Genomic DNA, 23964 nt, shown 5'->3' with positions numbered 1-23964 from the left:
TGTCGGTTCCTTCTCTTTTAGTGATAGTTTCCAATACGATAAATTGGAGTTGAGCAATGGTGTGGCGGGATTCAGCAAAGTGCATGGCAATGTTGGATTTCTCTAGTTTCAAACGTATGTTTGATTTATGTTCGTTCAAACGTGTCTTTATTTTTCGTTCCGTTTTGCCGACGTATAATTTCCCGCAGGGACATTTCAAGGCATAGATCAAGTTCATGGAGTCACACGTGGCGTCTACTTGTAATTTAATAGCATGGCCTTTCATGGGGTGTCGGATGATGTTACCCATGATGATGGAATTGCAATGGTTGCAGTTTAAGCATGGTTGAGTGCCTCTGTGTTGTTTGATAGTAGGAGTGGGTTTGGAAAGAATTTCTTTGATGTTATTACACCTGGTGTAGGCAAATAAAGGGGGGTTCTGAAAAATGTCCTGATAATCGGGCTCCGTTTGAAGGATCGGCCAGTGTTTGAGTAAGATTCTTTTGTAGAGGGTGCTTGCCGTTGAGAATTTGGAAACTAGAACCATGCGTTGATCTTTCACTTTAGTGGTTTTTGAAAGGCTTTCTTGTCTGGTAATTTTCGCCACTCTAGTTTGAGCTTCCATAAGGATGTCTTCGGGGTAGCCTCTATCAAGGAAGCGTTCGTGCATTTCCTTGATGCGAATGTCAAAGGTCTGTTCATCTGAGACTATGCGTTTGACACGCAACATTTGTGAGAAGGGCAAATGTTTTTTAAGGGAACCCTGGTGGAAACTGGTATAGTGCAAGGTGTTATTGCGGTCGGTACTTTTCCTGTGTAGGTCTGTGGTTATTCCTTTCTGGGTGATTGTGATGTTGACGTCTAGAAAGGTGATTTCAGTATCACTGATTTGCCATGTCAACTTGATGCGTTCATCCTTTGTATTCAATGCATTCAATGCTTCACTTAATGAATCTTTGGTGTCCGTCCACATTAGAAACAGGTCGTCAATGTATCTGACGTACATTTTGATTTTGTCTTGAAACCTGGGGCTTTTGTAGATGTGAAGATTCTCAAAATTTTCCATATAAATATTGGCGTATCTGGGAGCAACGCAGTTTCCCATAGCCATTCCAGATAGCTGAAGGTACCATTTGTCATCCTGTTGAAAGTAACTGTGGTATAAAGTATATACCATGAGTTCCATCAAGAAGGACTGCATTTGCTTGTCAACATCACTGTTGAGAAGGGCTTGTTCAATGGCTTCGATGCCCCCTTGGTGGCGTATCAATGTATATAGTGAGCTAACGTCGGCTGTACACAATATTAACCGATCTTTGTTGTTAATTTGAATTGCTGATAGTTTCAGTAAAAAAATCGGTGGTGTCTTTGATGTAACTGGTGCTTTTTGTGACCAGGGGTTGGAGGTATTTGTCAATGAATTTGCCGGTGGGTTCATGTATTGATCCTTTCGTCGAAACGATGGGTCTGAAAGGAGGGTTTTGGAGATTCTTGTGGATTTTCGGACACATGTGAATGGTTGGGCTCTTGGGATGTTCTTGTAGTAAATAACTCTTGGTGCGGTCTTCAATTATACCAGCTCGGTGTGCTGTTGTAACTGTGTTCTGTAGGATGCTTTGAAACTCCCTAGTGGGGTTGTTGTCAAGTAGCTTGTAGACCGTGGTGTCCTGTATATGTTCATGCAGTTGTTGTATATACATGGAAGTATTGAGGATTACAAGAGCGCCTCCTTTGTCAGCTTTGACACACTTGATTTTAGGATTATTGGCCAAAGATTTGAGGGTGTCACGATCCTTGATGGTAAGGTTTTTGTGTCTCTGTACCCTTTTGAGATTGATCTTGGATAGGTTGTTTCGTACTAAATTTTCAAACAAGTCGATGCACTTGTGGCTACTGGGTGCTTGATAAGAGCTGGGAGGTCGTAGGCCTCTGAGTTCATCATGTTTCGTTCTGGTAATGGGTGGTAGGGTGTTGTCAAAAAAATGACGTAGTTTGAGTTTCCTGGTGAACTTAAATGTGCTCACTTCTAGTTCTAGAAGGTTGGTATGTGCCGTTGGGATGAAAGATGTGCCTTTCTCAAGCAGGTTGGTTTGATGGGGAGGAATAACGGTGTCAGAAATGTTGATCACTAAGTGGTCTTTTTTTGGTTCGAGGTCCTTCTTGGCAACTGTGCTCCATGTATTTGGAGGACTTTTTTCCTTTTCTTTTGTTCTTGCTCCGCCGGAGTCTTCGATTGTATCTGGGCCTGATTCTAAAAAATGCACCGCAGGTGTCTGTTCGTGGCTGGTTGCGGATGTGCTGGCTTGGTCGTCGTTTGGTGTTTGTCTGGTAACCGAAGGTTTGCGTGGGGGGCGGTATGTAGAATCGCTTTCAGAGGATGAAGTGTCAGTCTGTGTGTTGGATGGTCTATTACGGCGCCTTTGGGCGTAGACGTCAGCCCATGAGTAAACTTTATCCAGCTTATAATCAAGTGTGTCCCTTCGGAATTTTCTAATTTTTCGTTCATTTATCTCCTTTTGATGTTTATCAAGTATGGTTTTGAGGTCCTCAAGGGTGGTGGTGAGTTCTTCTGGTGTCAACATGTTTTTGAGTTCATTGTCGATCTCTTTGATTTCTTCTTCTAGTTCCTTAAGAATGCCAGCAAGTTCTTCCACGATAAGTAAAACCAAGTCAAGACTACATTTATTTAATATTCCATTCCATTTGTCCTTAAATGTTTTGGAGTTCTTACAAAGGGAAGGCTTCAGGGCTATCCGTAATCCGCGAGGGATTCTGAGCGCTCGGTGATATTTAAGTAATGTGCCCGCATGGAGTTTCTGATTAATATGGCGTTTGGAGAGATACAGTAGTTGCTTTATACATTGCTCTTTATTGCGGGTGGTAGTAGTGGGACTGATGTCTTCCTCGATCAGCGAGTAAATACGTTGTCGTTCTTCTTCATCATAGGCTAGGATGTGTGCTCTAGCTTCGGTGCTTTTGCTGATTTCCTCAAATTGCATTTTATGGCGTGCTACCCACCCGTTGGCGGATGTGTGAACTGACAATAGAAAAGGATCTGGGTGGTGCACAGCGATAGTAAACGAAGTTCGTAGGAGCCTGTTCAGCTTAGGGTGCTCTCAAGGGTGGTGCTTCCGTCAAAGCGCCAAAAGTTCAAGACTGGTAGTGTACGCAAAACACTGCAAATACATCCCCTTGGCGAGGCCCTCCGTGTGTGATCATGAAAATGATTCAAAGAAGTTGTAATCCAAGTTCTGTTTTTTATTCACAAGTATTCAAGTTAATGGCTTATCGATGATATTAACAGCATATCAATCCATAGCATAGATTAATTTCTTCAAGAAGATAAGTATGAACTCCTCCAATGCATTTCGAGCGGGAGGCCCTTTGTCAAGGAGCGCTGTAAGGAAGATGGGTGAGGGTAAGTAACGCAATAACCATGGGTATGTGATGTTATCAATTAAAGTGCCGATCAATAAGGTGATGGGCGGTAAAAATAAAGTGCATCCGAGTGGTGAGCTAGGGATAGTGAATCTAGAAAGGTGTGTGGGGCACATTACTTAAATATCACCGAGCGCTCAGAATCCCTCGCGGATTACGGGTAGCCCTGAAGCCTTCCCTTTGTAAGAACTCCAAAACATTTAAGGACAAATGGAATGGAATATTAAATAAATGTAGTCTTGACTTGATTTTACTTATCGTGGAAGAACTTGCTGGCATTCTTAAGGAACTAGAAGAAGAAATCAAAGAGATCGACAATGAACTCAAAAACATGTTGACACCAGAAGAACTCACCACCACCCTTGAGGACCTCAAAACCATACTTGATAAACATCAAAAGGAGATAAATGAACGAAAAATTAGAAAATTCCGAAGGGACACGCTTGATTATAAGCTGGATGAAGTTTACTCTTGGGCTGACGTCTAAGCCCAAAGGCGCCGTAATAGACCCTCCAACACACAGACTGACACTTCATCCTCTGAAAGCGATTCTACATACCGCCCCCCACGCAAACCTTCGGTTCCCAGACAAACACCAAACGACGACCAAGCCAGCACATCCGCAACCAGCCACGAACAGACACCTGCGGTGCATTTTTTTAGAATCAGGCCCAGATACAATCGAAGACTCCGGCGGAGCAAGAACAAAAGAAAAGGAAAAAAGTCCTCCAAATACACGTAGCACAGTTGCCAAGAAGGACCTCAAACCAAAAAAGACCACTTAGTGATCAACATTTCTGACACCGTTATTCCTCCCCATCAAATCAACCTGCTTGAGAAAGGCACATCTTTCATCCCAACGGCACATACCAACCTTCTAGAACTAGAAGTGAGCACATTTAAGTTCACCAGGAAACTCAAACTACGTCATTTTTTTGACAACACCCTACCACCCATTACCAGAACGAAACATGATGAACTCAGAGGCCTACGACCTCCCAGCTCTTATCAAGCACCCAGTAGCCACAAGTGCATCGACTTGTTTGAAAATTTAGTACGAAACAACCTATCCAAGATCAATCTCAAAAGGGTACAGAGACACAAAAACCTTACCATCAAGGATCGTGACACCCTCAAATCTTTGGCCAATAATCCTAAAATCAAGTGTGTCAAAGCCGACAAGGGAGGCGCTCTTGTAATCCTCAATACTTCCATGTATATACAACAACTGCATGAACATATACAGGACACCACGGTCTACATGCTGCTTGACAACAACCCCACTAGGGAGTTTCAAAGCATCCTACAGAACATAGTTACAACAGCACACCGAGCTGGTATAATTGAAGACCGCACCAAGAGTTATTTACTACAAGAACATCCCAAGAGCCCAACCATTCACATGTGTCCGAAAATCCACAAGAATCTCCAAAACCCTCCTTTCAGACCCATTGTTTCGACGAAAGGATCAATACACGAACCCACCGGCAAATTCATTGACAAATACCTCCAACCCCTGGTCACAAAAAGCACCAGTTACATCAAAGACACCACTGATTTTTTTACTGAAACTATCAGCAATTCAAATTAACAACAAAGATCGGTTAATATTGTGTACAGCCGACGTTAGCTCACTATATACATCGTAACCCCACCAAGGGGGCATCGAAGCCATTGAACAAGCCCTTCTCAACAGTGATATCGACAAGCAAATGCAGTCCTTCTTGATGGAACTCATGGTATATACTTTATACCACAGTTACTTTCAACAGGATGACAAATGGTACCTTCAGCTATCTGGAATGGCTATGGGAAACTGCGTTGCTCCCACATACGCTAATATTTATATGGAAAATTTCGAGAATCTTCACATCTACAAAAGCCCCAGGTTTCAAGACAAAATCAAAATGTACGTCAGATACATTGACGACCTGTTTCTAATGTGGACGGACACCAAAGATTCATTAAGTGAAGCATTGAATGCATTGAATACAAAGGACGAACGCATCAAGTTGACATGGCAAATCAGTGATACTGAAATCACCTTTCTAGACGTCAACATCACAATCACCCAGAAAGGAATAACCACAGACCTACACAGGAAAAGTACCGACCGCAATAACACCTTGCACTATACCAGTTTCCACCAGGGTTCCCTTAAAAAACATTTGCCCTTCTCACAAATGTTGCGTGTCAAACGCATAGTCTCAGATGAACAGACCTTTGACATTCGCATCAAGGAAATGCATGAACGCTTCCTTGATAGAGGCTACCCCGAAGACATCCTTATGGAAGCTCAAACTAGAGTGGCGAAAATTACCAGACAAGAAAGCCTTTCAAAAACCACTAAAGTGAAAGATCAACGCATGGTTCTAGTTTCCAAATTCTCAACGGCAAGCACCCTCTACAAAAGAATCTTACTCAAACACTGGCCGATCCTTCAAACGGAGCCCGATTTTCGGGACATTTTTCAGAACCCCCCTTTATTTGCCTACACCAGGAGTAATAACATCAAAGAAATTCTTTCCAAACCCACTCCTACTATCAAACAACACAGAGGCACTCAACCATGCTTAAACTGCAACCATTGCAATTCCATCATCAAGGGTAACATCATCCGACACCCCATGAAAGGCCATGCTATTAAATTACAAGTAGACGCCACGTGTGACTCCATGAACTTGATCTATGCCTTGAAATGTCTCTGCGGGAAATTATACGTCGGCAATACGGAACGAAAAATAAAGACACGTTTGAACGAACATAAATCAAACATACGTTTGAAACTAGAGAAATCCAACATTGCCATGCACTTTGCTGAATCCCGCCACACCATTGCGCAACTCCAATTTATCATATTGGAAACTATCACTAAAAGAGAAGGAACCGACAATCGTAAAGTACTACTCAAGAGAGAACTTGAATGGATGTACCGCCTACAGACTTTGAAACCACATGGTCTTAATGACCGTATTGAATACAGTTGCTATCTGTAAATTGTAATCTTGTTACCTTAGTTTTGCTTTGCTCTTTGTTGCTTTAACCCCTTTAGACTTAGCTAACTGAGTAAGAGTTTCCCCTTGCTTTGTTTACCTTTTCCATACCGTTCCAACATGGCCACCATCCGCCCTTTACCACCCCTCCTCAGTTTCAGCAGCGTCCCAGTCCGTTTTCTATGTTTATCCTCTCGATACTTTATTTCTTTCACCTTCCCATGCACACCCACACAGCAGCATTACAGAACACCCGTCTCAGAACAGCCGAGTAGCGGTCTTTGCTACGCGTTGATATGAAGTAAGTCCACTCGCATTAACGATTCATTTTAACCGCCGCGCCGTCGGCGTGTTAGCATTTCACCTCATTCCTCACCCCATCACCCCACGCGACCTAATTTCCCCACACACCTTTCTAGATTCACTATCCCTAGCTCACCACTCGGATGCACTTTATTTTTACCACCCATCACCTTATTGATCGGCACTTTAATTGATAACATCACATACCCATGGTTATTGCGTTACTTACCCTCACCCGTCTTCCTTACAGCGCTCCTTGACAAAGGGCCTCTCGCTCGAAATGCATTGGAGGAGTTCATACTTATCTTCTTGAAAAAATGAATCCATGCTATGGATTGATATGCTGTTAATATCCTCGATAAGCCATTAACTTGAATACTTGTGAATAAAAAACAGAACTTGGATTACAACTTCTTTGAATCATTTTCATGATCACACACGGAGTGCCTCGCCAAGGGGATGTATTTGCAGTGTTTTGCGTACACTACCAGTCCCAAGTTCAGTGGGCCACCATTCTGAGGACCAGAAGTCCTCCGCCTTCCCCAACAGCAGTATTTCGGTTTTGGATGAATTTAGCTGTAGGAAATTGTTTCTCATCCAGATGGCAATACTAGACATGCAGCTTCTGAACCTTGATTAGGTGGAGATAACATCCTCCCCAATCGGGACGATTAGCTGCGTGTCGTCCGCGTATGATATGATATGGAAACCATGGTCCCTGATGATGTTGGCCAGTGGGGTTAAGTATACATTGAACAGGGTCAGACTGAGCATATGGGGACCATTGTGTGATGCTTGCCCCCACCCAAACCCTCTGCGATCATTAAGAGTCCTCCTAAACCAATACGTAGCACATTCCAGTTCGACCGCATTCTGCTTTGCATAGTGACTAAAATGTTTGTGGAAATTTTCCCTCTAGGCGATGACTGCTTTTTTTTTTTCCTTATTTGGCTTAACCGCAATTAACTGAACCGGCTCCTGCTAGCATCTGACCTCAGCTTTGAAGACTAAAGCAAGTCGCACTTAACGCCTTTGATGCTCAAGACGAGCTCAGCTAGTCATGAGGCACAGTGGAGCTGTGCTCAGTACAGGAGGAAAATATCACTAGCAGCGATGGTGTTAACTAGTCTCCCAGTCGATGATGAAGGGCTTTGGCCCTCTGATAGCTGCTCATGCGTACTGTGTCCATGGGTTACTCTGTTTAAGGTTGCATTCAAAACTGGTGTCAAACTGGATGCAGCTTGATGACTTTGTGAAAGCCTGGTACCAGTGCACCTCGTAGTCTGAAAGCAGATGTGATTAAACAAATGATTACATTAAATTTAGGTAATAAATGACACTGATATACTACCAAGGTGTCCTTGCACTAAGAGAATGCACTAATAGCACCAGGGGAAAAAGATAATTGATCCTAATAAAGCTGGGTCTTACATTTTTGTTCTGTAAAGTAGGATAATTAAAATCATAACATGGAGCTGGAAGATATGGAAAACGAGGTCTGTGGCTTCAGTCACTGCATGCAGTGATAGACAATAAAAATACTTTAGGACCGGAAATAGTCTGCTGGCCTTGTGATACAAAAGTAAAAGCTGGTTGGGTCAAGAGGCTCAACATAAGTTCTTCTTGGCATATCCACTTTTGTGTTCAAAGTGGAACAAGAAATACAAGATATTGGGGGGAGAAAAGTCTTTCACATTGTTGGGCCTGGAGGGTCAAAATTTCAGCTAATGCAAATCTTACAATGATCCAAGTATTTGTGACAGCAGCACTTTGAAATTCTGCATAAGTGGTTTCATAGATCAGGCAGTGACGGGCAAGGACTTTACAAGCAGCAGCAGGAAAAGTCAGTCTTTAGTATCGGTAAGTCCTCTCTTCCCATTCGCCAAATGTTCCACACCTTGGTTCGCTACACTGTAGCTAAAGGGAACATTTAATTTCTGGGATTTCGGCTGTTTTCCCTTTTGTTACAGCCTCCTATGTGTTCCTGTTTCATTAGATGGGGTGGTTTCCAAAAACATTGAAAGAACAGTTTATTCATTGCATAAACAAATTCATTCAAACTGGCATAGAACCAGAACTCAAGCTTGAATTCTGTAAACGATAATTCCTCTTCTGTATGGAGGCAGCAGTATTTGCGCCATAGACTTCCAGGGAAATGTTTTCCAAATCTGATTTGCCTACCACACAGAAAATGCCTAGAGTTTGTTTTAAGACCTCCATACTCCATTTAAAGTAGCCTGGTACAGGGCAGAAGTCTGCTTGAAATCCTTCTCGGAGTGCGCATGTTCTAATTGGAGGACCTTTATCTTCACTTGAGTCTTGCTTTATCTTTCATGCCCCAGAATTGTTTTGAACTCTTGAGGTGCCTTACACAATTGTTGAGAAGTGTGGCTCACTGGTTAGAGGTGGCAGACCCTGAAGCAGAGATCAGGCCCGGGACCAGGGTTCAATTCCCGACGCGGCAGGGTCTAGGATCAATGTCCGCGGACTCGATAATTCTTGCTTTGGCGCCTTCTCTAATCATGGGCCTCATGCTGCAACTCTGGGCAATAGCTTGTTTAATCTCCACGACGGCCCCACCAGCGCTGGGATGCCTGGCTCCGCCCCTCACAGGGAGAGCCAAGAAGGGTTCCACAGCCAAAGCGCCGAGAAACCCTCATGGGTGATTCAGCGCTATATAAAACAATAACTATAACTATAACAATTGGTGGGAAGCTCCTGCCATATTTCCTCCCTTTGAGGTTTTGCCTTTCTTTAAGGATAGCATTTTCTTTTATTAGCAAGAAAATATTAGATTTGTTCCACTATTTACAAATGATAATTAAGCAAAAATGACTGTACTGCCTATTGCTGAAAGATGCCCAGCAAATCTCTGTAGTACCATCCGGTTTTAAGATAACCATCAAAGATTGCAGCAGAGCCTACTCTGGATAACTCTGTGCACCCAGGTGCAGTGTTGAAGTCTTCTGTGTGTTGTATATGGACTCTTTAAGGTGGCGGCTGATCCATAAGGGTTGGTGGCATCCTGTTGAATGTTTTGCTTTTTAGCAATGACCCTAATCGCGAAAGGGTTACATAAATATTTTCACGTGGATTGGCTACAGTATGCTGTCAAAGAGCCAGTTCATACTAGCATTCAGACCACATCTGAATGACAAATCAACTGATGGGGTGAATCCCTCTTTGCCACATACAGGTGTATGTGTGTCAGTCATAAACCCCAAGGATACCCCTGGATATTTGTGGTAACAATAACAAAAACCTAGCATTCAGAGGAAGAGACTGCATGTGAAGAAGGCCAGTAAGAATACATAGCCATTTACAAAGCTTCAAACAATAGGAACAAGACAAACAGAGGGAAATGTCCTTGGCATATTACAACAAAATTATAGTAGGGATATCACAATGCAGACTGGTTGAGGCTTAGGGCCAAATGGAAACACTCTGGTTTGTGGTCAACCACTCACCAGGCTTAAGCAATACGCAGCATTGGGGTGCATAAAAACACTTAACCAAGACTTGTGTATTTTCCAAAAGGGATTTTTTTCTTCATGTTTCTAAAACTTTTTAGGTCTCGCGACCTATCAATGCCCGCAAGCGCATTGAGCGTAGCGAGAATTCATGTCCTCAAAACGCTCGTGAAACCAAGGGTTTCGTTTGTGCGGTTTTGTTTAAGTTCACGTGAATCACGTGACCAAACAAGCACGCGCATTCACGGCCGCACAGCACATCAAAGGGCTTCTCCTCCCCTAATTATTCAGAATTCATACTGTAGCCAATCCACGTGAAAATATTTATGTAACACTTTCAGTTTCCCAAAGGGCTTCTCCTCCCCTAATTATTCATGGCCGGCCGCAGGCTGGCCGTACTTTCAGTTTCCCGGCCGCTCTGCATTATCAGTATCAGGTACGTGTTGGTTTTTTTTTCACTTTGTCTCGTGCGTCTCCCTCGTGGTTTTCCCCCACCACTCGTGTTGTTCTTTCCCTTGTGAACCCATCCCCCCCCTCCCCCTTGCATTTCCCGTAGTTGTCTTTTTTCTTCTCCACTTTGAACCTTTGCTTTCAGTGTCCGCATGCTTCACGTGTGATCTTACGCCGCCGGCACCCATCCCTCACTCTTACTCTGCTTCCATGCCCCTGATTTACCTACTGCCTTAACTCTACTTTTCATTAGTTGGACTAATTCCAATAATAGTTGTGTTATTGAAGATATTTTGTGTAGCCAGCTGTATTTTTATCATACTTTAACCTCGGCTCAAGTTTGAAATGTATCGCCTCAGTCATCCATTTGAAATAATAAATAATTTTAAATACAAAGAATTTAGCGGACTAAATTTCATCTACCATGATGTTTCCTTATGAGTGAAGTGAAGAAGACTTGCTTAAAAACTGAGGAATGTAAAACGGGTAAACATACCTCGCAGACTTGGGCTGGTAACATTCAAAAGAAGCGATTCACAGACAACCTTCCGCAATCCCTAGACACCACAAGGGTACTGTTTTAAAGTCTCCGAGACCTTTAAAGACGAGTTATGCCCTAGCCCGCAGCCTGTCATTACCCGGGGCAGGCCGCAGACACAGCCCACTTGCACAGGTATGTCTTTGAACAACACTACACTTTTCCAAGTGATGTTAAGGCAGCACAGCTGTGGACGCAGGTCGGTTCACGCACCTGGATTGTTACCACGAGTTCAAACAAAACGTATATCACAAAAAGAATATCATAGCATACTTTGTGCTCATAAGCCGTCAGAGGCCTGTTTTCTGTCACTGCATTTTTGGGTTGTGCCAGAGAAAGTCTCCCCGACTCGTGTTGCTTGATAAACGGCTGCTCGGTCCATTATCATATTGTTGCGGAGTTCTTTCCTCTCCAGCCGGGCTGACAACAGCGGGTGTCATCATGGTTTCCTCGTACAGTGAACGAACACGACTAATAACCAGTCACAGCAAGCTGCCCACATTTCCTAAGAAAAGTTAATAGTTGCTCTAGTGCTGCGTTAGTGGGAGGCGGTGTTATCGAGTCTAATCGAGTTATTTATGGGTGCCGGGGTCTGCTAATTAGATACCAGATTAACAGAGACTGGAATGCAGCCTGACCTCCATCTGGCACACTGCGAGCCGCCAATGATAATTAACGAGCACTGGCGTTGCCATTAGGTCTTGCAGTAGGAAAGTTGGAGCTATTGGTTTTGTAAATGACCTTTTATATTTATGTATTGTTATTGACAATGCCAATAACGATATATAAATATAAAATGTCATTTACAAAACCAATAGCTCCAACTTTCCTACTGCGAGACCTATTGGCAACGCCAGTGCTTGTTTAACAAGTCTGTCTCTATCCGTGCTCAATACCAGGCTTATTTCCACAGCGGGTTAAAGAAAGCTTTGCAAGTTGTATGTCTAGGGTTTAGACTTTTGATGGTTTTTGCACAAAGCTGTTGAGGAGCATAACAGAATTCATTGTGCCTGTTGGGTGCAAGGCTAAAGGTAATGCAGTTGCAAAAGAGACCATGGCATGTTAATTATTCACTGCTCTGCTAATGTAAAGGAGTTTGTCCCTAAAGGATCATGAGTTGGAGTATTGCAGAAGCTACTAGTTTTTGTTGTAGTTGCTTGAATGTAATCTAAGGCAACCCCATGGACATATTTTTAAACCTTCAATAAGCAAAACTGTGTGGGCCCCAATTTCCAGAATTTGTTGGTTCAGAAGCTCTACCTCTGCTGCAGGTATTGATGTTGTCGTTGAGCAAACCTGTGATGCATGTTTAGCAAAAAAAAAATAGCAAAGTAAAGAATTCCATGTTCTTTATTTTTTTTACAGATCTTTCTGAGGATTTTATTCTCACACTCCACTTATTTTTGTTTTTGTCATTTTTAGGGCTGTCTATTTTTATGTAGTTAATAATCTCAGGGTTTATGGCCCTTATTATTTTTTTTTCCCAGCCTGGCTTAAGTGGTCCTAAATTCTCATTGTCCAAGACTGTTCCTCTGACAAAGGTTGTTCAGAATGACGCATACACTGCCCCCATACCTCAATCTCCTACGCCGGCTCCCCTGCACGCAAAACCTCTAACCAACATGTCCCGTACGCTGGTGACAAGAGAAGAGACCCCAGCACCTCTACCACTCCCAGCTGAGGTAAGATCTGATGTGGTCTGTGTTGAGGTTTGGGCATTTAAGGTTTTGTGACTTTGCAGAAGCTACGTTATTCATCAATCTGAAGAGATTGTTTAAAGGGGCACAGAGATATGGGACCTGAGCTGTTGCGGTTTTTACCAGGGTTACCACAATCGGAACACAATGGACACAGGAATTTGTCTGTGCCCATGTAACTTCTGTTCTGGGTCGCACAAGGTTTTCTAGGGCTCTAGTCTCACATTACATTTCTCTGCTTTTTAATTCCTCTAATAGTAATATATGTGTATGCACAGTAGCTGTGGTTCTCTTAAACATATATGGATGAAGGAGTACTACCCTACTGAGAAAAATGGAAGACGTTTTACTGTTCAATTGGATCTGAAACACTAGTTTGGCTACTGCGGATACATTCCTGCATCTGGTCATGTGACCACATCTAGCTGTGAAATGTTCACAGGATTTGGTGAGCCATTAATGAGTAGAGTTGGTAGTGTGCTGGAGTGGGCCATCCCTATACCACTCTAACCTCCTTGCCATCTAGGTTGGGGTTCTTGCTCAGTCACAAGATTTAAATAATCAATCATGAGGAGGTAGGTACTGCTTATGAATATGAGGATGTCATAAGTGCAGACGAGAAGTCTCCTCTTGTGTGGGTATGCATCCCAGTATTACAAGCTGTTCGTAGTCCATTCCCTTGAGGAAGTCCACACAGTAGGTAGTATTTGAAACATGTCAATCGGAGGAAAATGTTACCATTTACCTTTACTTTCATTTCTGCTTTCTTCCAACAGCCTGTATACAGCCCCTTGGAAGGCACCAAGATGACTGTGAATAACCTACACCCGCGAGTGACGGAAGAGGATATTGTAGTGAGTATCTGTGTATCACAAGGTTTTTAGGTCTTGCCCGTCAATGCGCCTGCGAGAATATAGGGGCTTATCCAGAGCTTATCCATCGGGCGATTCCATACAGTGCCCGTGATAAGCAAGCTCAATGCGCGTGCACATGAAAGCCAGCCATCTGCCGCCAGCAGCTTCACCGCCCCCTGCTGCATCAAAGGCTTTTCGGCCGTGCCGCATTTCTCCTCCCCCCACAGCAATGCCAAGAGCTTTCACTTTCACGTCCGCCAGGCCGTGTCTCTCGTTTCTCCTTCCCCCTCCCCACTCGCTCATCAAAGGCTGCTCACTCTCCTTCTCCCCCGCCCCCCCACCCCATCCGACTCGTTTTTCTTTCATTTCACGGCCGATTTTGCGTCACACTCGCGTTTTTTTCCTGTTTCCTAAAATTATTATTTCGGGGCAGATTTTCGTTTCACGCCGCCAATGCTTGTTCTGTTAGCTCCTTGTTCACCACTGACTGCTACCTTCTCCTGCTCATCTCCATTTCCCTTGTATGCGCCTCCTTCCCCACATCCTCATATTACTTCCTTCCACCCTTTTGTCCACTGACTGCTACCTTCTCCTGCCCATCTCCATTTCCCTTGTATGCGCCTCCTTCCCCACATCCTCGTATTACTTCCTTCCACCCTTTTGTCCTTTCACTGTGTGCACTTTGCACCCCATGCACCTAGTTTTTTAATGTTATTAGTTAGTGGCTTATTTTTCAAAACTTCTCCCCAACATACCACCAATTTTATTTTTTGGCTAAAAATGGTATTTGTAAGTTCTGTATATTTTCATCCGTAAGAAGCTATTTTGGCTTATTTACAGAAGATCGGCGTGCCTGCAGCCGCCTCCCACCACAGCCTGCCCAAGCGCTATCGGCAGTGCCTGCATACCCCTCCCGTCTCCCACCACAGCCTGCCCCAGCGCTATCGGCAGTGCCTGCAGACCCCTCCCGCCTCCCACCACAGCATGCCCAAGCGCAGCATGAGTTACATACACACGGATGTGGGATGTTCTTAACTAAACTGCAACTAACAATCGTTTTTCAGTTTGTTTTTAATAAAATTATTTTTGTACCTTACAAGTTACGGGATTGGGGTTGTTTTGTTTGGGTGCAATCACTAGCGCGCTAATGCTGCTAGAGTTAAAACGTGGGCGCTGAAACTGGATGCAAGCATCACGTTCTCAAGACGAATGGAAACTGAAGTGTGCGGCTGATCCCTGCACCCAGCCCATGTGTTTGAACCACAGCACGGTGTAAGATGCAACACCCGTTCTTTTACTCGTTATAGCAAGTACGTAGCTGAATTTAAACAGACTCATTCTTTTGTTAGATGAATACATCTAAGTCACGTACATACAGAACATGTTGCATTACAAATGCTATCGGTGTCACATTTGAAAAAGTTTAAAGTATTGGCATTGTAAATGACAAAGCTATTAATTTGGCTATTTTCAAGACCAACACATTAAAAAAAATTGTCATTTACAAAAGCAATAGCTCCAACTTTTCTAATGCGAGACCTATTGCATTTCCAATGCTTGTTGGGAGGCAGGTGGCTAAGTATCGAGACCAGACCGATCCTTCTTAAAAACATTTAGTGAGGACCTTCACTGCTCCTTCCCCAAGCCATCATTAGGTAACTCCAACTTAACCTCTCTTGTGCCTCCTCTGGGTGTCACTCAGTTTCTACCTCAGAGTTGCCTGCACATGGCATGCCTTCTCAGTCAATATATTCATTAAGATGGCTCACTGTGCTGCTCGGTCACCACTGGCATACGCAATGATCTGACGGTCACAAGACTGACCCTGGGCATGGCAAACCCAACCTTTCAGTGGCTGAAAACTGAGTATCATTAATTGTAGAATATCAATAATATATTTTTTACAGTACTCAGAAATGGCAGAAGTACAGTGGAAAGTGCTTTTTTGGAGCAAGATGGCGGCCGTGACCTCGGCTGAGTAGGCTGGTGCGGAGCTCTCCCGGATCCCTACCACCTCCCGCTCTGGCTATCCCATCCCGGGTTATCCGAAGCAGCAAGCAATAAGTGAACTTTCTGGAAACTACGTGCTCTGTTTTTCTTCCTCCGTACGTTTATGGCGCTTACCTCCCGCCTGGAACATCTGAGAGTGAGACTCTCTGCCAAACTGCTGTGGAGCTGGCGCATTGTTCTTTCTTCTCCCTCGCTGTTCCCTTCAGGATCTATCTGGCGGGGGTATCATCCGGCGAGTCACAACAGCCCGAGCCAAACGGCAGGAATGCCGCCAGAAAATAACACCGAAAGGCTCAGTGGCCGCATTGAAGTCTCGTAGCTCCACGCGAAATGCAGCTGAAGGGGAGCCGAAAAACCCAGTGTCTGGTTTGGCTGTGATCTCCGAGAAGCGGAGTGCTTCGAAATCTCCGCCTTCCTTTATCGGCATAACCTCACTGCTAGTTTCAAAGAAAGGGCAGAATACGGTGGAGAAGGGGCAGACGCTCCCGGACCTGTTTAATCTCTCTCTGCAAAAACAGAAGACCTCTTCCAAAGGAAAACAAACAATGAAGCCTTCTGCCGGTAAGGAGTCGAGAAATGAAACTGATACTTAGTTTCTAGTACCACAGCCACACTCATTGAGGTTAATTCCAGACTCAGTGCCTGCAAGTGCTATTGAAATTCCTGACTGATTTACAACCTGATTCCCAGCAGGTTAACTTATTGTTATCCCAGCATTTCACTGCTAATATTTCAAATAAGGGGCTGCAGGCACCGGCTCATACGCTGGACAATATCGACTCAGTTGCGATTCCCATACAAATATCAAATGATACGTCTGGTATTGCACCCATACTTCCATCCCAATGCATGCTGGGATTGTAGTTCAGCCATGTGCGCAATCTGATGTCCAACCGGCTATTCTTATCGATCAAGGTTCTAATCTGTTATTTATGAATGGTACAGGCATTACTCCAGAGCCTGGTCTCAATTCAAGGGGGTCAGAGAGCACTGAGGCCACGGATAAATTATATTCAGTTTCGGATCTTTCATCAATGGAAGAGGATCTAGAGTCTGAAGTTGAACTAGACGATAGTGAATCAGGGGACTGGCGCCTTAGTGAGCCTTCCAAGGATGTGAATGCTGTGAGTGCTGTTAATACAGTTCGCAAAGCTCCCCGCCCTAAGGGACCGATAAATACTGCTTGTTTACAGAATACAGTGCTAAACCAATCTGAAACTAACATCGGAGCCACTCCTGTTAACCCCTCTGGGTCGTCAACAGAAACCTTTGAGGAAGTTACCCTCTCAACAATTTACCAAACCATTACCTCCCATAGAGAGGCTACAAGACAGGAGAATATCTGTACACAGGTGGCCTGCCGCAGAATGCAGAATTCCTTGCGCTGAGTGGTGAAAACATGTACTGACATTGCCTCCAGGGTTGGGGAAGCTGAGGAACGAATCTCAGCGTTAGAGGATGCAGCGGTGGCCCAGAAAGAACTTACAACAGAGATTAAGGAACCACGCACTGATATTCTATGGAAGCTCCCGGATTTAGAAAATCGAGTGAGAAGAAATCAATTAAGAGTTTTAGGAATTGAAGAAAATATAGAAGGCAAAGATCCTAGGCAGTTCATAGTCGAGCTCTTTTCGGAGGCGTTCCCAAAAATTACACAATGGGATTGGAATCTAGAAATACAGCGGGCACACCGGTTTCCATTTCAGCAGCGACCGATCTCAGCTTCTGGTACCAACAAAACCTTCCCTCCCGCCATCCTGATATGTTTGAACAATTTTCTTGCACGTGAGATAATATTTGATCTTGCTAGACCTGATAAAAAGCGGACTGCGAAGGCATGTCAATTTTTTGTGCGGCCTGATTTCTGCCCAGCTACAGTTGAGACGATGGCACCTTCGTCAGCTGATATCCCCTTTTTCAGGCTAAGGTTGCTCAAGCCTTTTTAGGTCTCGGCTAAAAGACGCGCGTAAGCGCGTCTCCGCCGAGATCTTATGTCAGCGAGTAGCAGTCCCAGGAGACAGTCCAGGTCGCGCGCATTTCCTGTTGAGGCGATTGCCGCGGGCCGCGCGCTCAGCCACTGTCTCCTGAGAAGCTTCAAACACGCCTGCGCATACACGCATACACACACGCATGCACACAGACATCGCTACCAATACGGGAGCCGCCCGCTCGCCCCCCCCCCCCCCCCCGCCGACAGATGCGCACCTTTTAAAAACTCTCCAGCAACGGGCCCCTTATGCCGTTACTACTCCGGTGATCAACCATTTTTCAGCGCTTTCAATTGCCCACTATCCCGGCACTCTCGCCCCCCCTTCGCATGCCTCCCAGTGCCTCCTCCGCTCTCTCCTTTGCCCACGATACTGCACCCACCCCTCCCCCACCTCGCCTCACACTCTACGCCGCACCTCTTCTGACAATTCCCCCAGCGCCCACGCACGCACATAGACACACACCCCCGGACACACACACATACACGCGCGCACAAGCACACACACACGTGCACCAAGGCCCCCCATCGCACACATACATATACACACACAAGCGCCCCACCCCAAGTAAGGGCACTTACCGCCACTCCGGAGATCTGCAGCCTCAACCACTGCTTCTCCGGCCAGACACTCGTGGGTGCGGGCTTCGCGCACAAGGCGGAAGTCCCGCCCCCACCATAGCTTTCGTTTTCAGGAGTGCGCGCGCCGTAGCAACAATAGTAAGACTTTCATTCTCAGCCAGCCCATCATAGGAGGGTCACGCAGAAGGGGGCGTGCTTTGTGCTTCCTCCACAGCCACGCAGAGGAAATAAACACGGGGCCAGCCGCGTAGCTGGGGGGGGCGGGCTCATCGTCTCGTCATTTAATGGTACAAGTATCTTATTCAGGACTTTTGCAGTTCTGATCCACATTTCAGTTGTCTGCCTTTCCCCACAGTGAGCCATTGCGGGACGGCAAATGTCTTTCATTATGCTGCTTCCAGTAAAGTAAGGTGAAACTCATCAATTCGATTTTTTTCTTCTTTCAGCACTATATATGAGCTGATACGAGATGCTTGTCTGCAGCAAGCAATTGTTTACTGCATGACTGGGGGGAGAAGCTGCAGTACAAGCGAGATCCTGGACAAATCGGGGACACATTCGCCTTTAGAAATACTAATGGGGAAAGTGAGACCCTACAGTTAAACAGCCCTTGATATGGTTTTTGTTTGAGACCCAGAGAATGACGTTCAAAACCGGGAGTAGTACAGATCAAATCCTAAGTTAATACTTCAGTTTTCTCAGAAACACTATGCTATATTGCATTGCTACACTTGCCCAGTAAAGTTGCCTTCAGAGATATTAAAAAACTGGAGAAAAAGTTTCCGGTTTATCAAACAGATAAAATAGATTGAGGCTACTGCGAGTGTTATACATACAGCAGCTAAGGGATCCTTAAGGCACTTTAAGGCAGTCAGCTAGAACTGACCAGTTGAAGGAAGTCTCCTTATTCCATCTCCTCAGCCACAGTAAGAGCAGTTGTAATTTGATTAGGTCATTTCTATAATCTAGCCCCACTCCTAGGTGGCAAATCAGGGTAGAGGTAGGTTTTGGTACAGCCAACGCCCCATATGTAACGTTTTAGCCACACTTTACATTCTAAACTGTCATAAGCCCACACGTAGGTCTGCCGCCAAATCTAGAGGTGAAGCTAAGTCATCCTCCTTACTTGCAAGAGCCGCAACTTTTGGCGGTGTTCAGTGGGCCCCCTATCGTTAAACAAAATCCAAGATACAGTTATGAAGGGGCTGTACTCATTTTCATATTTTTGACAATGCCCCAATTAACTGCGAGAAGGTTAGCCATGAAAACGCATAACCCCTCTAATATGCACTGAAGGCCAGTTGCAGTCCTGGCTAAAAACTGTCATCAGCATAAATCGGCGCCAGGCACAGCGCTTACCTACCCGCAAACAGTCATTGTTACAGTAAAGCAAGTGTTTGTCCAGGCCGTTGATATATATAGAAATGGAGCCAAAATGCAACCCTGGTGTTCACCTCTAGCTAGTCAAAAGGTTTGGGTTGTCTCTACACTGGGCCAAACCGGACACAGCTGTTACTTCAGAGTGTAGTTCCCTCAGAAAATGAACAGTGCTAGCGTCAACCCCATTTTCGGTCATAATACCCCAGAGTTTGTATCTGTTGACCGAATGCTGAATTGAGATCTTTAAAAGTTAGCTGTAGATTCCCTTCCTTTGCCACAGTATATTTATCAAGAGATAAAGGTTGAGACATTGCTCAATTGTCCCAAGGCCAGTGTGCAAACCAAAGTGCAATTGAGAGAGCATATTTTTTTCGTGGACCCAGGTTTGCACTCGCACTAATACAATCCTGCCCATTATTTTGTTGTAGAATTAATGATTGATTTGGGACGATAACATTGGGTACTCTCTGTATTCCTTCTTAAAAATGGGCACTTAAATATTGGCAATGTTAATGACAATGCCATTTATTTGTGATTTAAAGAAAAAAAAAATGTCATGAGCAATGCCAATAGCTCTACCATTAATGATGCCGAGACCATTGCATTGCAAATGCTTGTTACTTTTTCCTTCTAAGTTGAAAGTGATATGCAAAGGGCAGACCAAATACTTCACATCAGAGATATTGGCCAAGGAGTTTTTGGGGACTATTTAGTCTGAACTGCCTTATCTAATCTAACTTGTTGCACTAAATTCGGACTAATTCGAGATGGGATGCTTGATTACTGACCTTAAAAGACCTGACAGATAGTTTGCTAGTGGTTTTTTTTGTGTGGCTTTTTTGTCTATCTGGCAGTCAGGTCTTCCGTAGTGCTTTAACGGGGGGCGGTCTTGGGCTCCGGGTGGCAGTGAGCCTCACCAACCTGACCATCAAAAGGACCATGGTCCTGTTGCTCTACATGGGGGTGGGGGGCGAGGGGTGTACGGAAGGTGGGGGGTGGTTCCGGGTTGGGGGTCGGGGGGGGGTGTTTTGGTGGTGGGGGCTCAGGAGGCTGTTTTTATTTCTAGTATTTCTTCTGTGTTTGGGAAACATGATTGATGCTATATTGCTGCTCGGTGGTCCAGTAATTTCTGTGCACAGTACTATTAGTAAATTGAGTTTTGCTGGCTATTGGTTGTTCTATCTTCTGAATGGTGAGGGGTAGGCTACGCTGTGTCACATGGAATATTTGTGGTTTGAATGATCCCAAGAAGCGTAGGATGTTTTACAAGATCCTCCAAATTTTACAAGCTGATCTAATTTGTTTACAGGAGACCCATATTCCGTGGACTAAACGTAGCTAGTTAAGATTTCCTGGATATGAGTTGATCACCTGTTCTAGACAAACATTTACAATCAGGGGCGTAGCTATTCTCCTAAAGAATGGGGTTGGATCTATTAAAAGGGTGAAGGTGGATAATTTTGGAAGATGGGCAATTATTGAACTTTTGGTGAATAGATCTCCATTATCAGTTTGCTCAATATACGCTTCTAATCTAGATGATTCGCAAGTTCTTAGGAGCTTAAATTTGGAATTAGAGGAATGGCCCCACCCAACATTATTTACTGGTGACTTTTTAATATTAATCTCTCTAGTCAAATTAATCTTTCAACTTGTCGTAACTATCTGGGCCGAAAGCCTCAAGTATTCAAGGCTCTCCAAATTCTTGTCTTGGACCCACGGTCTTATTGATTTATGTCACTTTAACCATCAGGATTTGGATGGATATACATTCTATTCTGCCCCACACAATAAAATGGTACGCCTTGACTATGCTTTTCTCTCGGATCAAAATGCTTCTTCGGCACACATTAAAATTGCCCCCAGGACCCTATCTGATCATAATCCTATAATTATTGACCTCCCATGGGACCGTCCTACTAATCAGGTTAGGCCCTGGTCTTTCGAGAGAAAGCTTCTTCTAGATCGGCAATATCAGGAAAGTATGGCTACTTGGATCCCAGAATTCTTCAATATTAATAGGGGTACTTCTTCTGATTCTATCGTCTGGGATACATTTAAAGCAGCCTTACGTGGGGAAACTAAAAACTTTGCCTCTCATCGCTGGAAACAAGCACAGCAACACACTAAAGACAGACTCCAAGAGCTACAGCAAGCTGAACTTGAATTGTGCAACAATATTAGTTTGGGCCATGATGTATCAAATAGTCAGAAGGTGGTTTCCATAGCTAAGTCTAATCTGTTAGAACCTTTGTATCAAGACCTAGCAGCCAAATATGTTCAATTTCGTACGCTAATGTACGAGTTCGGGGAAAACTCGGGCAAAGGTACTTGCAAAAAGACTACAGCAGAGGGCCATGGCGAACCAAATTGTCAGAATTACAGACTAACAGGGCCGCTTGCAAGAGACCCCGGCTGGGGTCCTTGATACCTTTGTGAGCTTCTACACTAAATTATATACAGAAGACCCTAGTATGGTTCAAAACCAAGTTGGTCTAGATGACTTCTTTTACCCCTTAAACACCTTGCGGGTAACAATGGAACAGAATGAAGTCCTTTCAGAACCCATTAGCTGGCATGAGGTAGAAACCACTATCAAATCTCTCTCCAACGGAAAGGCTGCTGGCCCTGACCTTATCCATCTCGAGTTTTATTAGACCTTTTCGCGATTGTTTAGACAATAAATGTTAGCTGTTTTTAGGGCTGCCCAACTTGGGGTTATTCCTGATTCTTGGCGATGGGCCACTATTGGGTTGTTAAAAAAAAAAGGGCAAAGATGAACTAAATCCTGCTTCGTATCGACCGATTGCACTTATTAATACTGACAGTAAGATTTATTCTAGAATCCTAGCTTTTAGATTAGTTCAAGTTATAGTCCCCTTGGTCTCAATTAGGCAGCATGGTTTTATTCCCAGAAGGGGCACAACAGATCATATTAGGCGCGTCATTGCCCTTCTTGATTGGGCTCAGGCTACGAGTTCTCCCCTCGGGCTGATCCTTTTGGACGCCGAGAAGGCGTTCGACGGGGTCTCCTGGGGGTATCTTTGGGCGGTACTGCGCTGGAAGGGATTTTCCCCTGAGTTCATCTAGGCGCTCCAACCGCCGCAATTTGCATCTCGGAGAGAATCTGCCTATTTTTCCATCAGTAGGGGGACTAGACAGGGTTGTCCCTGTTCTCCCCCCCCCCCCCCCCCCCCCGCCCCTACTATTCGGCCTGTTCATTGATCCCTTCCTGAGTATGATTGAAAACTGTCAGGGGATTGCTCCAGTTAGGGTTCGTGGGGTGGACTACAAGGCATTGGCGTATGCCGATGATATTGTTGTACTAACAAAGTGTTGGTTCATCTTTTATAGCATTATAGAGTCTCGCGGCTCAATTTGGTGATTTGTCTGGGTACAAGCTTAACATCTCAAAGACCCAAATAATTCAATCTTCAGCTATGCCCCTCTCGCATGTATCTATAATCAAAGAGGCCACATACCTTGGGGTTCAAATCTCCGCCGATGTTGATCAGATCTCAGACCCAAATTACCTCCCGGTAATTGATTCGCTACATAGGAAACTTGAGAGAATGGACCATCTGCATCTTTCTTTATATGGACGATGCAATATCTTGAAAATGCTTGCTCTCCCAAAGTTTTTATATCCCTTAGGTCCATCCCACTTCTAATCTCTAATTCAACATTAGGGAGAGCTGATAGAATATGTCAACGGTTTCTTTAGGGCAGGGGTCTCCAACCGGTTGATCGCGAGCTACCGGTAGCTCGCCAAACCCCCATGAGTAGCTCGTGCCTTGCATCTCAATTGTGTAGCCTGTTCTCATCATTTAGTGTTCTCAGTCCTTTTTTCATTGCCGTTGCCTGCCATAAACAAAACCACCTGCTCTGATTGGCCGTCACTAACTGAGCTTAGCTGGGGTGGGCAGGGCAAAGATGATGACGCTGTTGCTCCACGCCACCTCCATTCACACACTGGCACCGCAGTCTTGACTGTGGCAAGTCAGGACATGTGCCAGAGCAAGCACCAGGTGGGTCGGAGTGGAGCAGGAAGTCCCAGAAAGCCTGCTAGCATGCTGGTGGCGCAAGCAGTATTGAACTGCTACGAACCCCACCAGCCGCCTTTTTCTGCCTGGAACATATGTCATCAGCAGATCAAACGGTAAGCACTGGCCTGGCCCGTAAACACCATACTAATGCATTGTTCTCTAGACTCGAGCTGCAATGTGCGTCTTCTAACCTTGGCCGTTGGTATGCCACGGGCTCTTGAAAGACTGGAAATATCT

General features: G+C 44.7%; 1 protein-coding gene across 1 annotated transcript in view; it reads left to right on the top strand.

Moving 5' to 3' along the window:
* POLDIP3 (DNA polymerase delta interacting protein 3) overlaps positions 1 to 23964 on the top strand; it is a 159512-nt gene that overhangs the window by 69842 nt on the left and 65706 nt on the right. The window contains exons 5-6 of the mRNA XM_086958798.1: positions 12659 to 12853; positions 13645 to 13722. Coding sequence (XP_086814924.1) covers positions 12659 to 12853; positions 13645 to 13722 — 273 coding nt within the window. The remainder of the gene's footprint in view (positions 1 to 12658; positions 12854 to 13644; positions 13723 to 23964) is intronic.

The sequence above is a fragment of the Lissotriton vulgaris genome, chromosome 1_1 (genome assembly GCF_964263255.1).
Source record: "Lissotriton vulgaris chromosome 1_1, aLisVul1.2, whole genome shotgun sequence".
Classification (NCBI taxonomy): Eukaryota; Metazoa; Chordata; class Amphibia; order Caudata; family Salamandridae; genus Lissotriton; species Lissotriton vulgaris.
The sequence above is the reverse complement of the archived record's forward strand: the minus strand, read 5'-3'. Positions and strand labels throughout refer to the sequence as shown.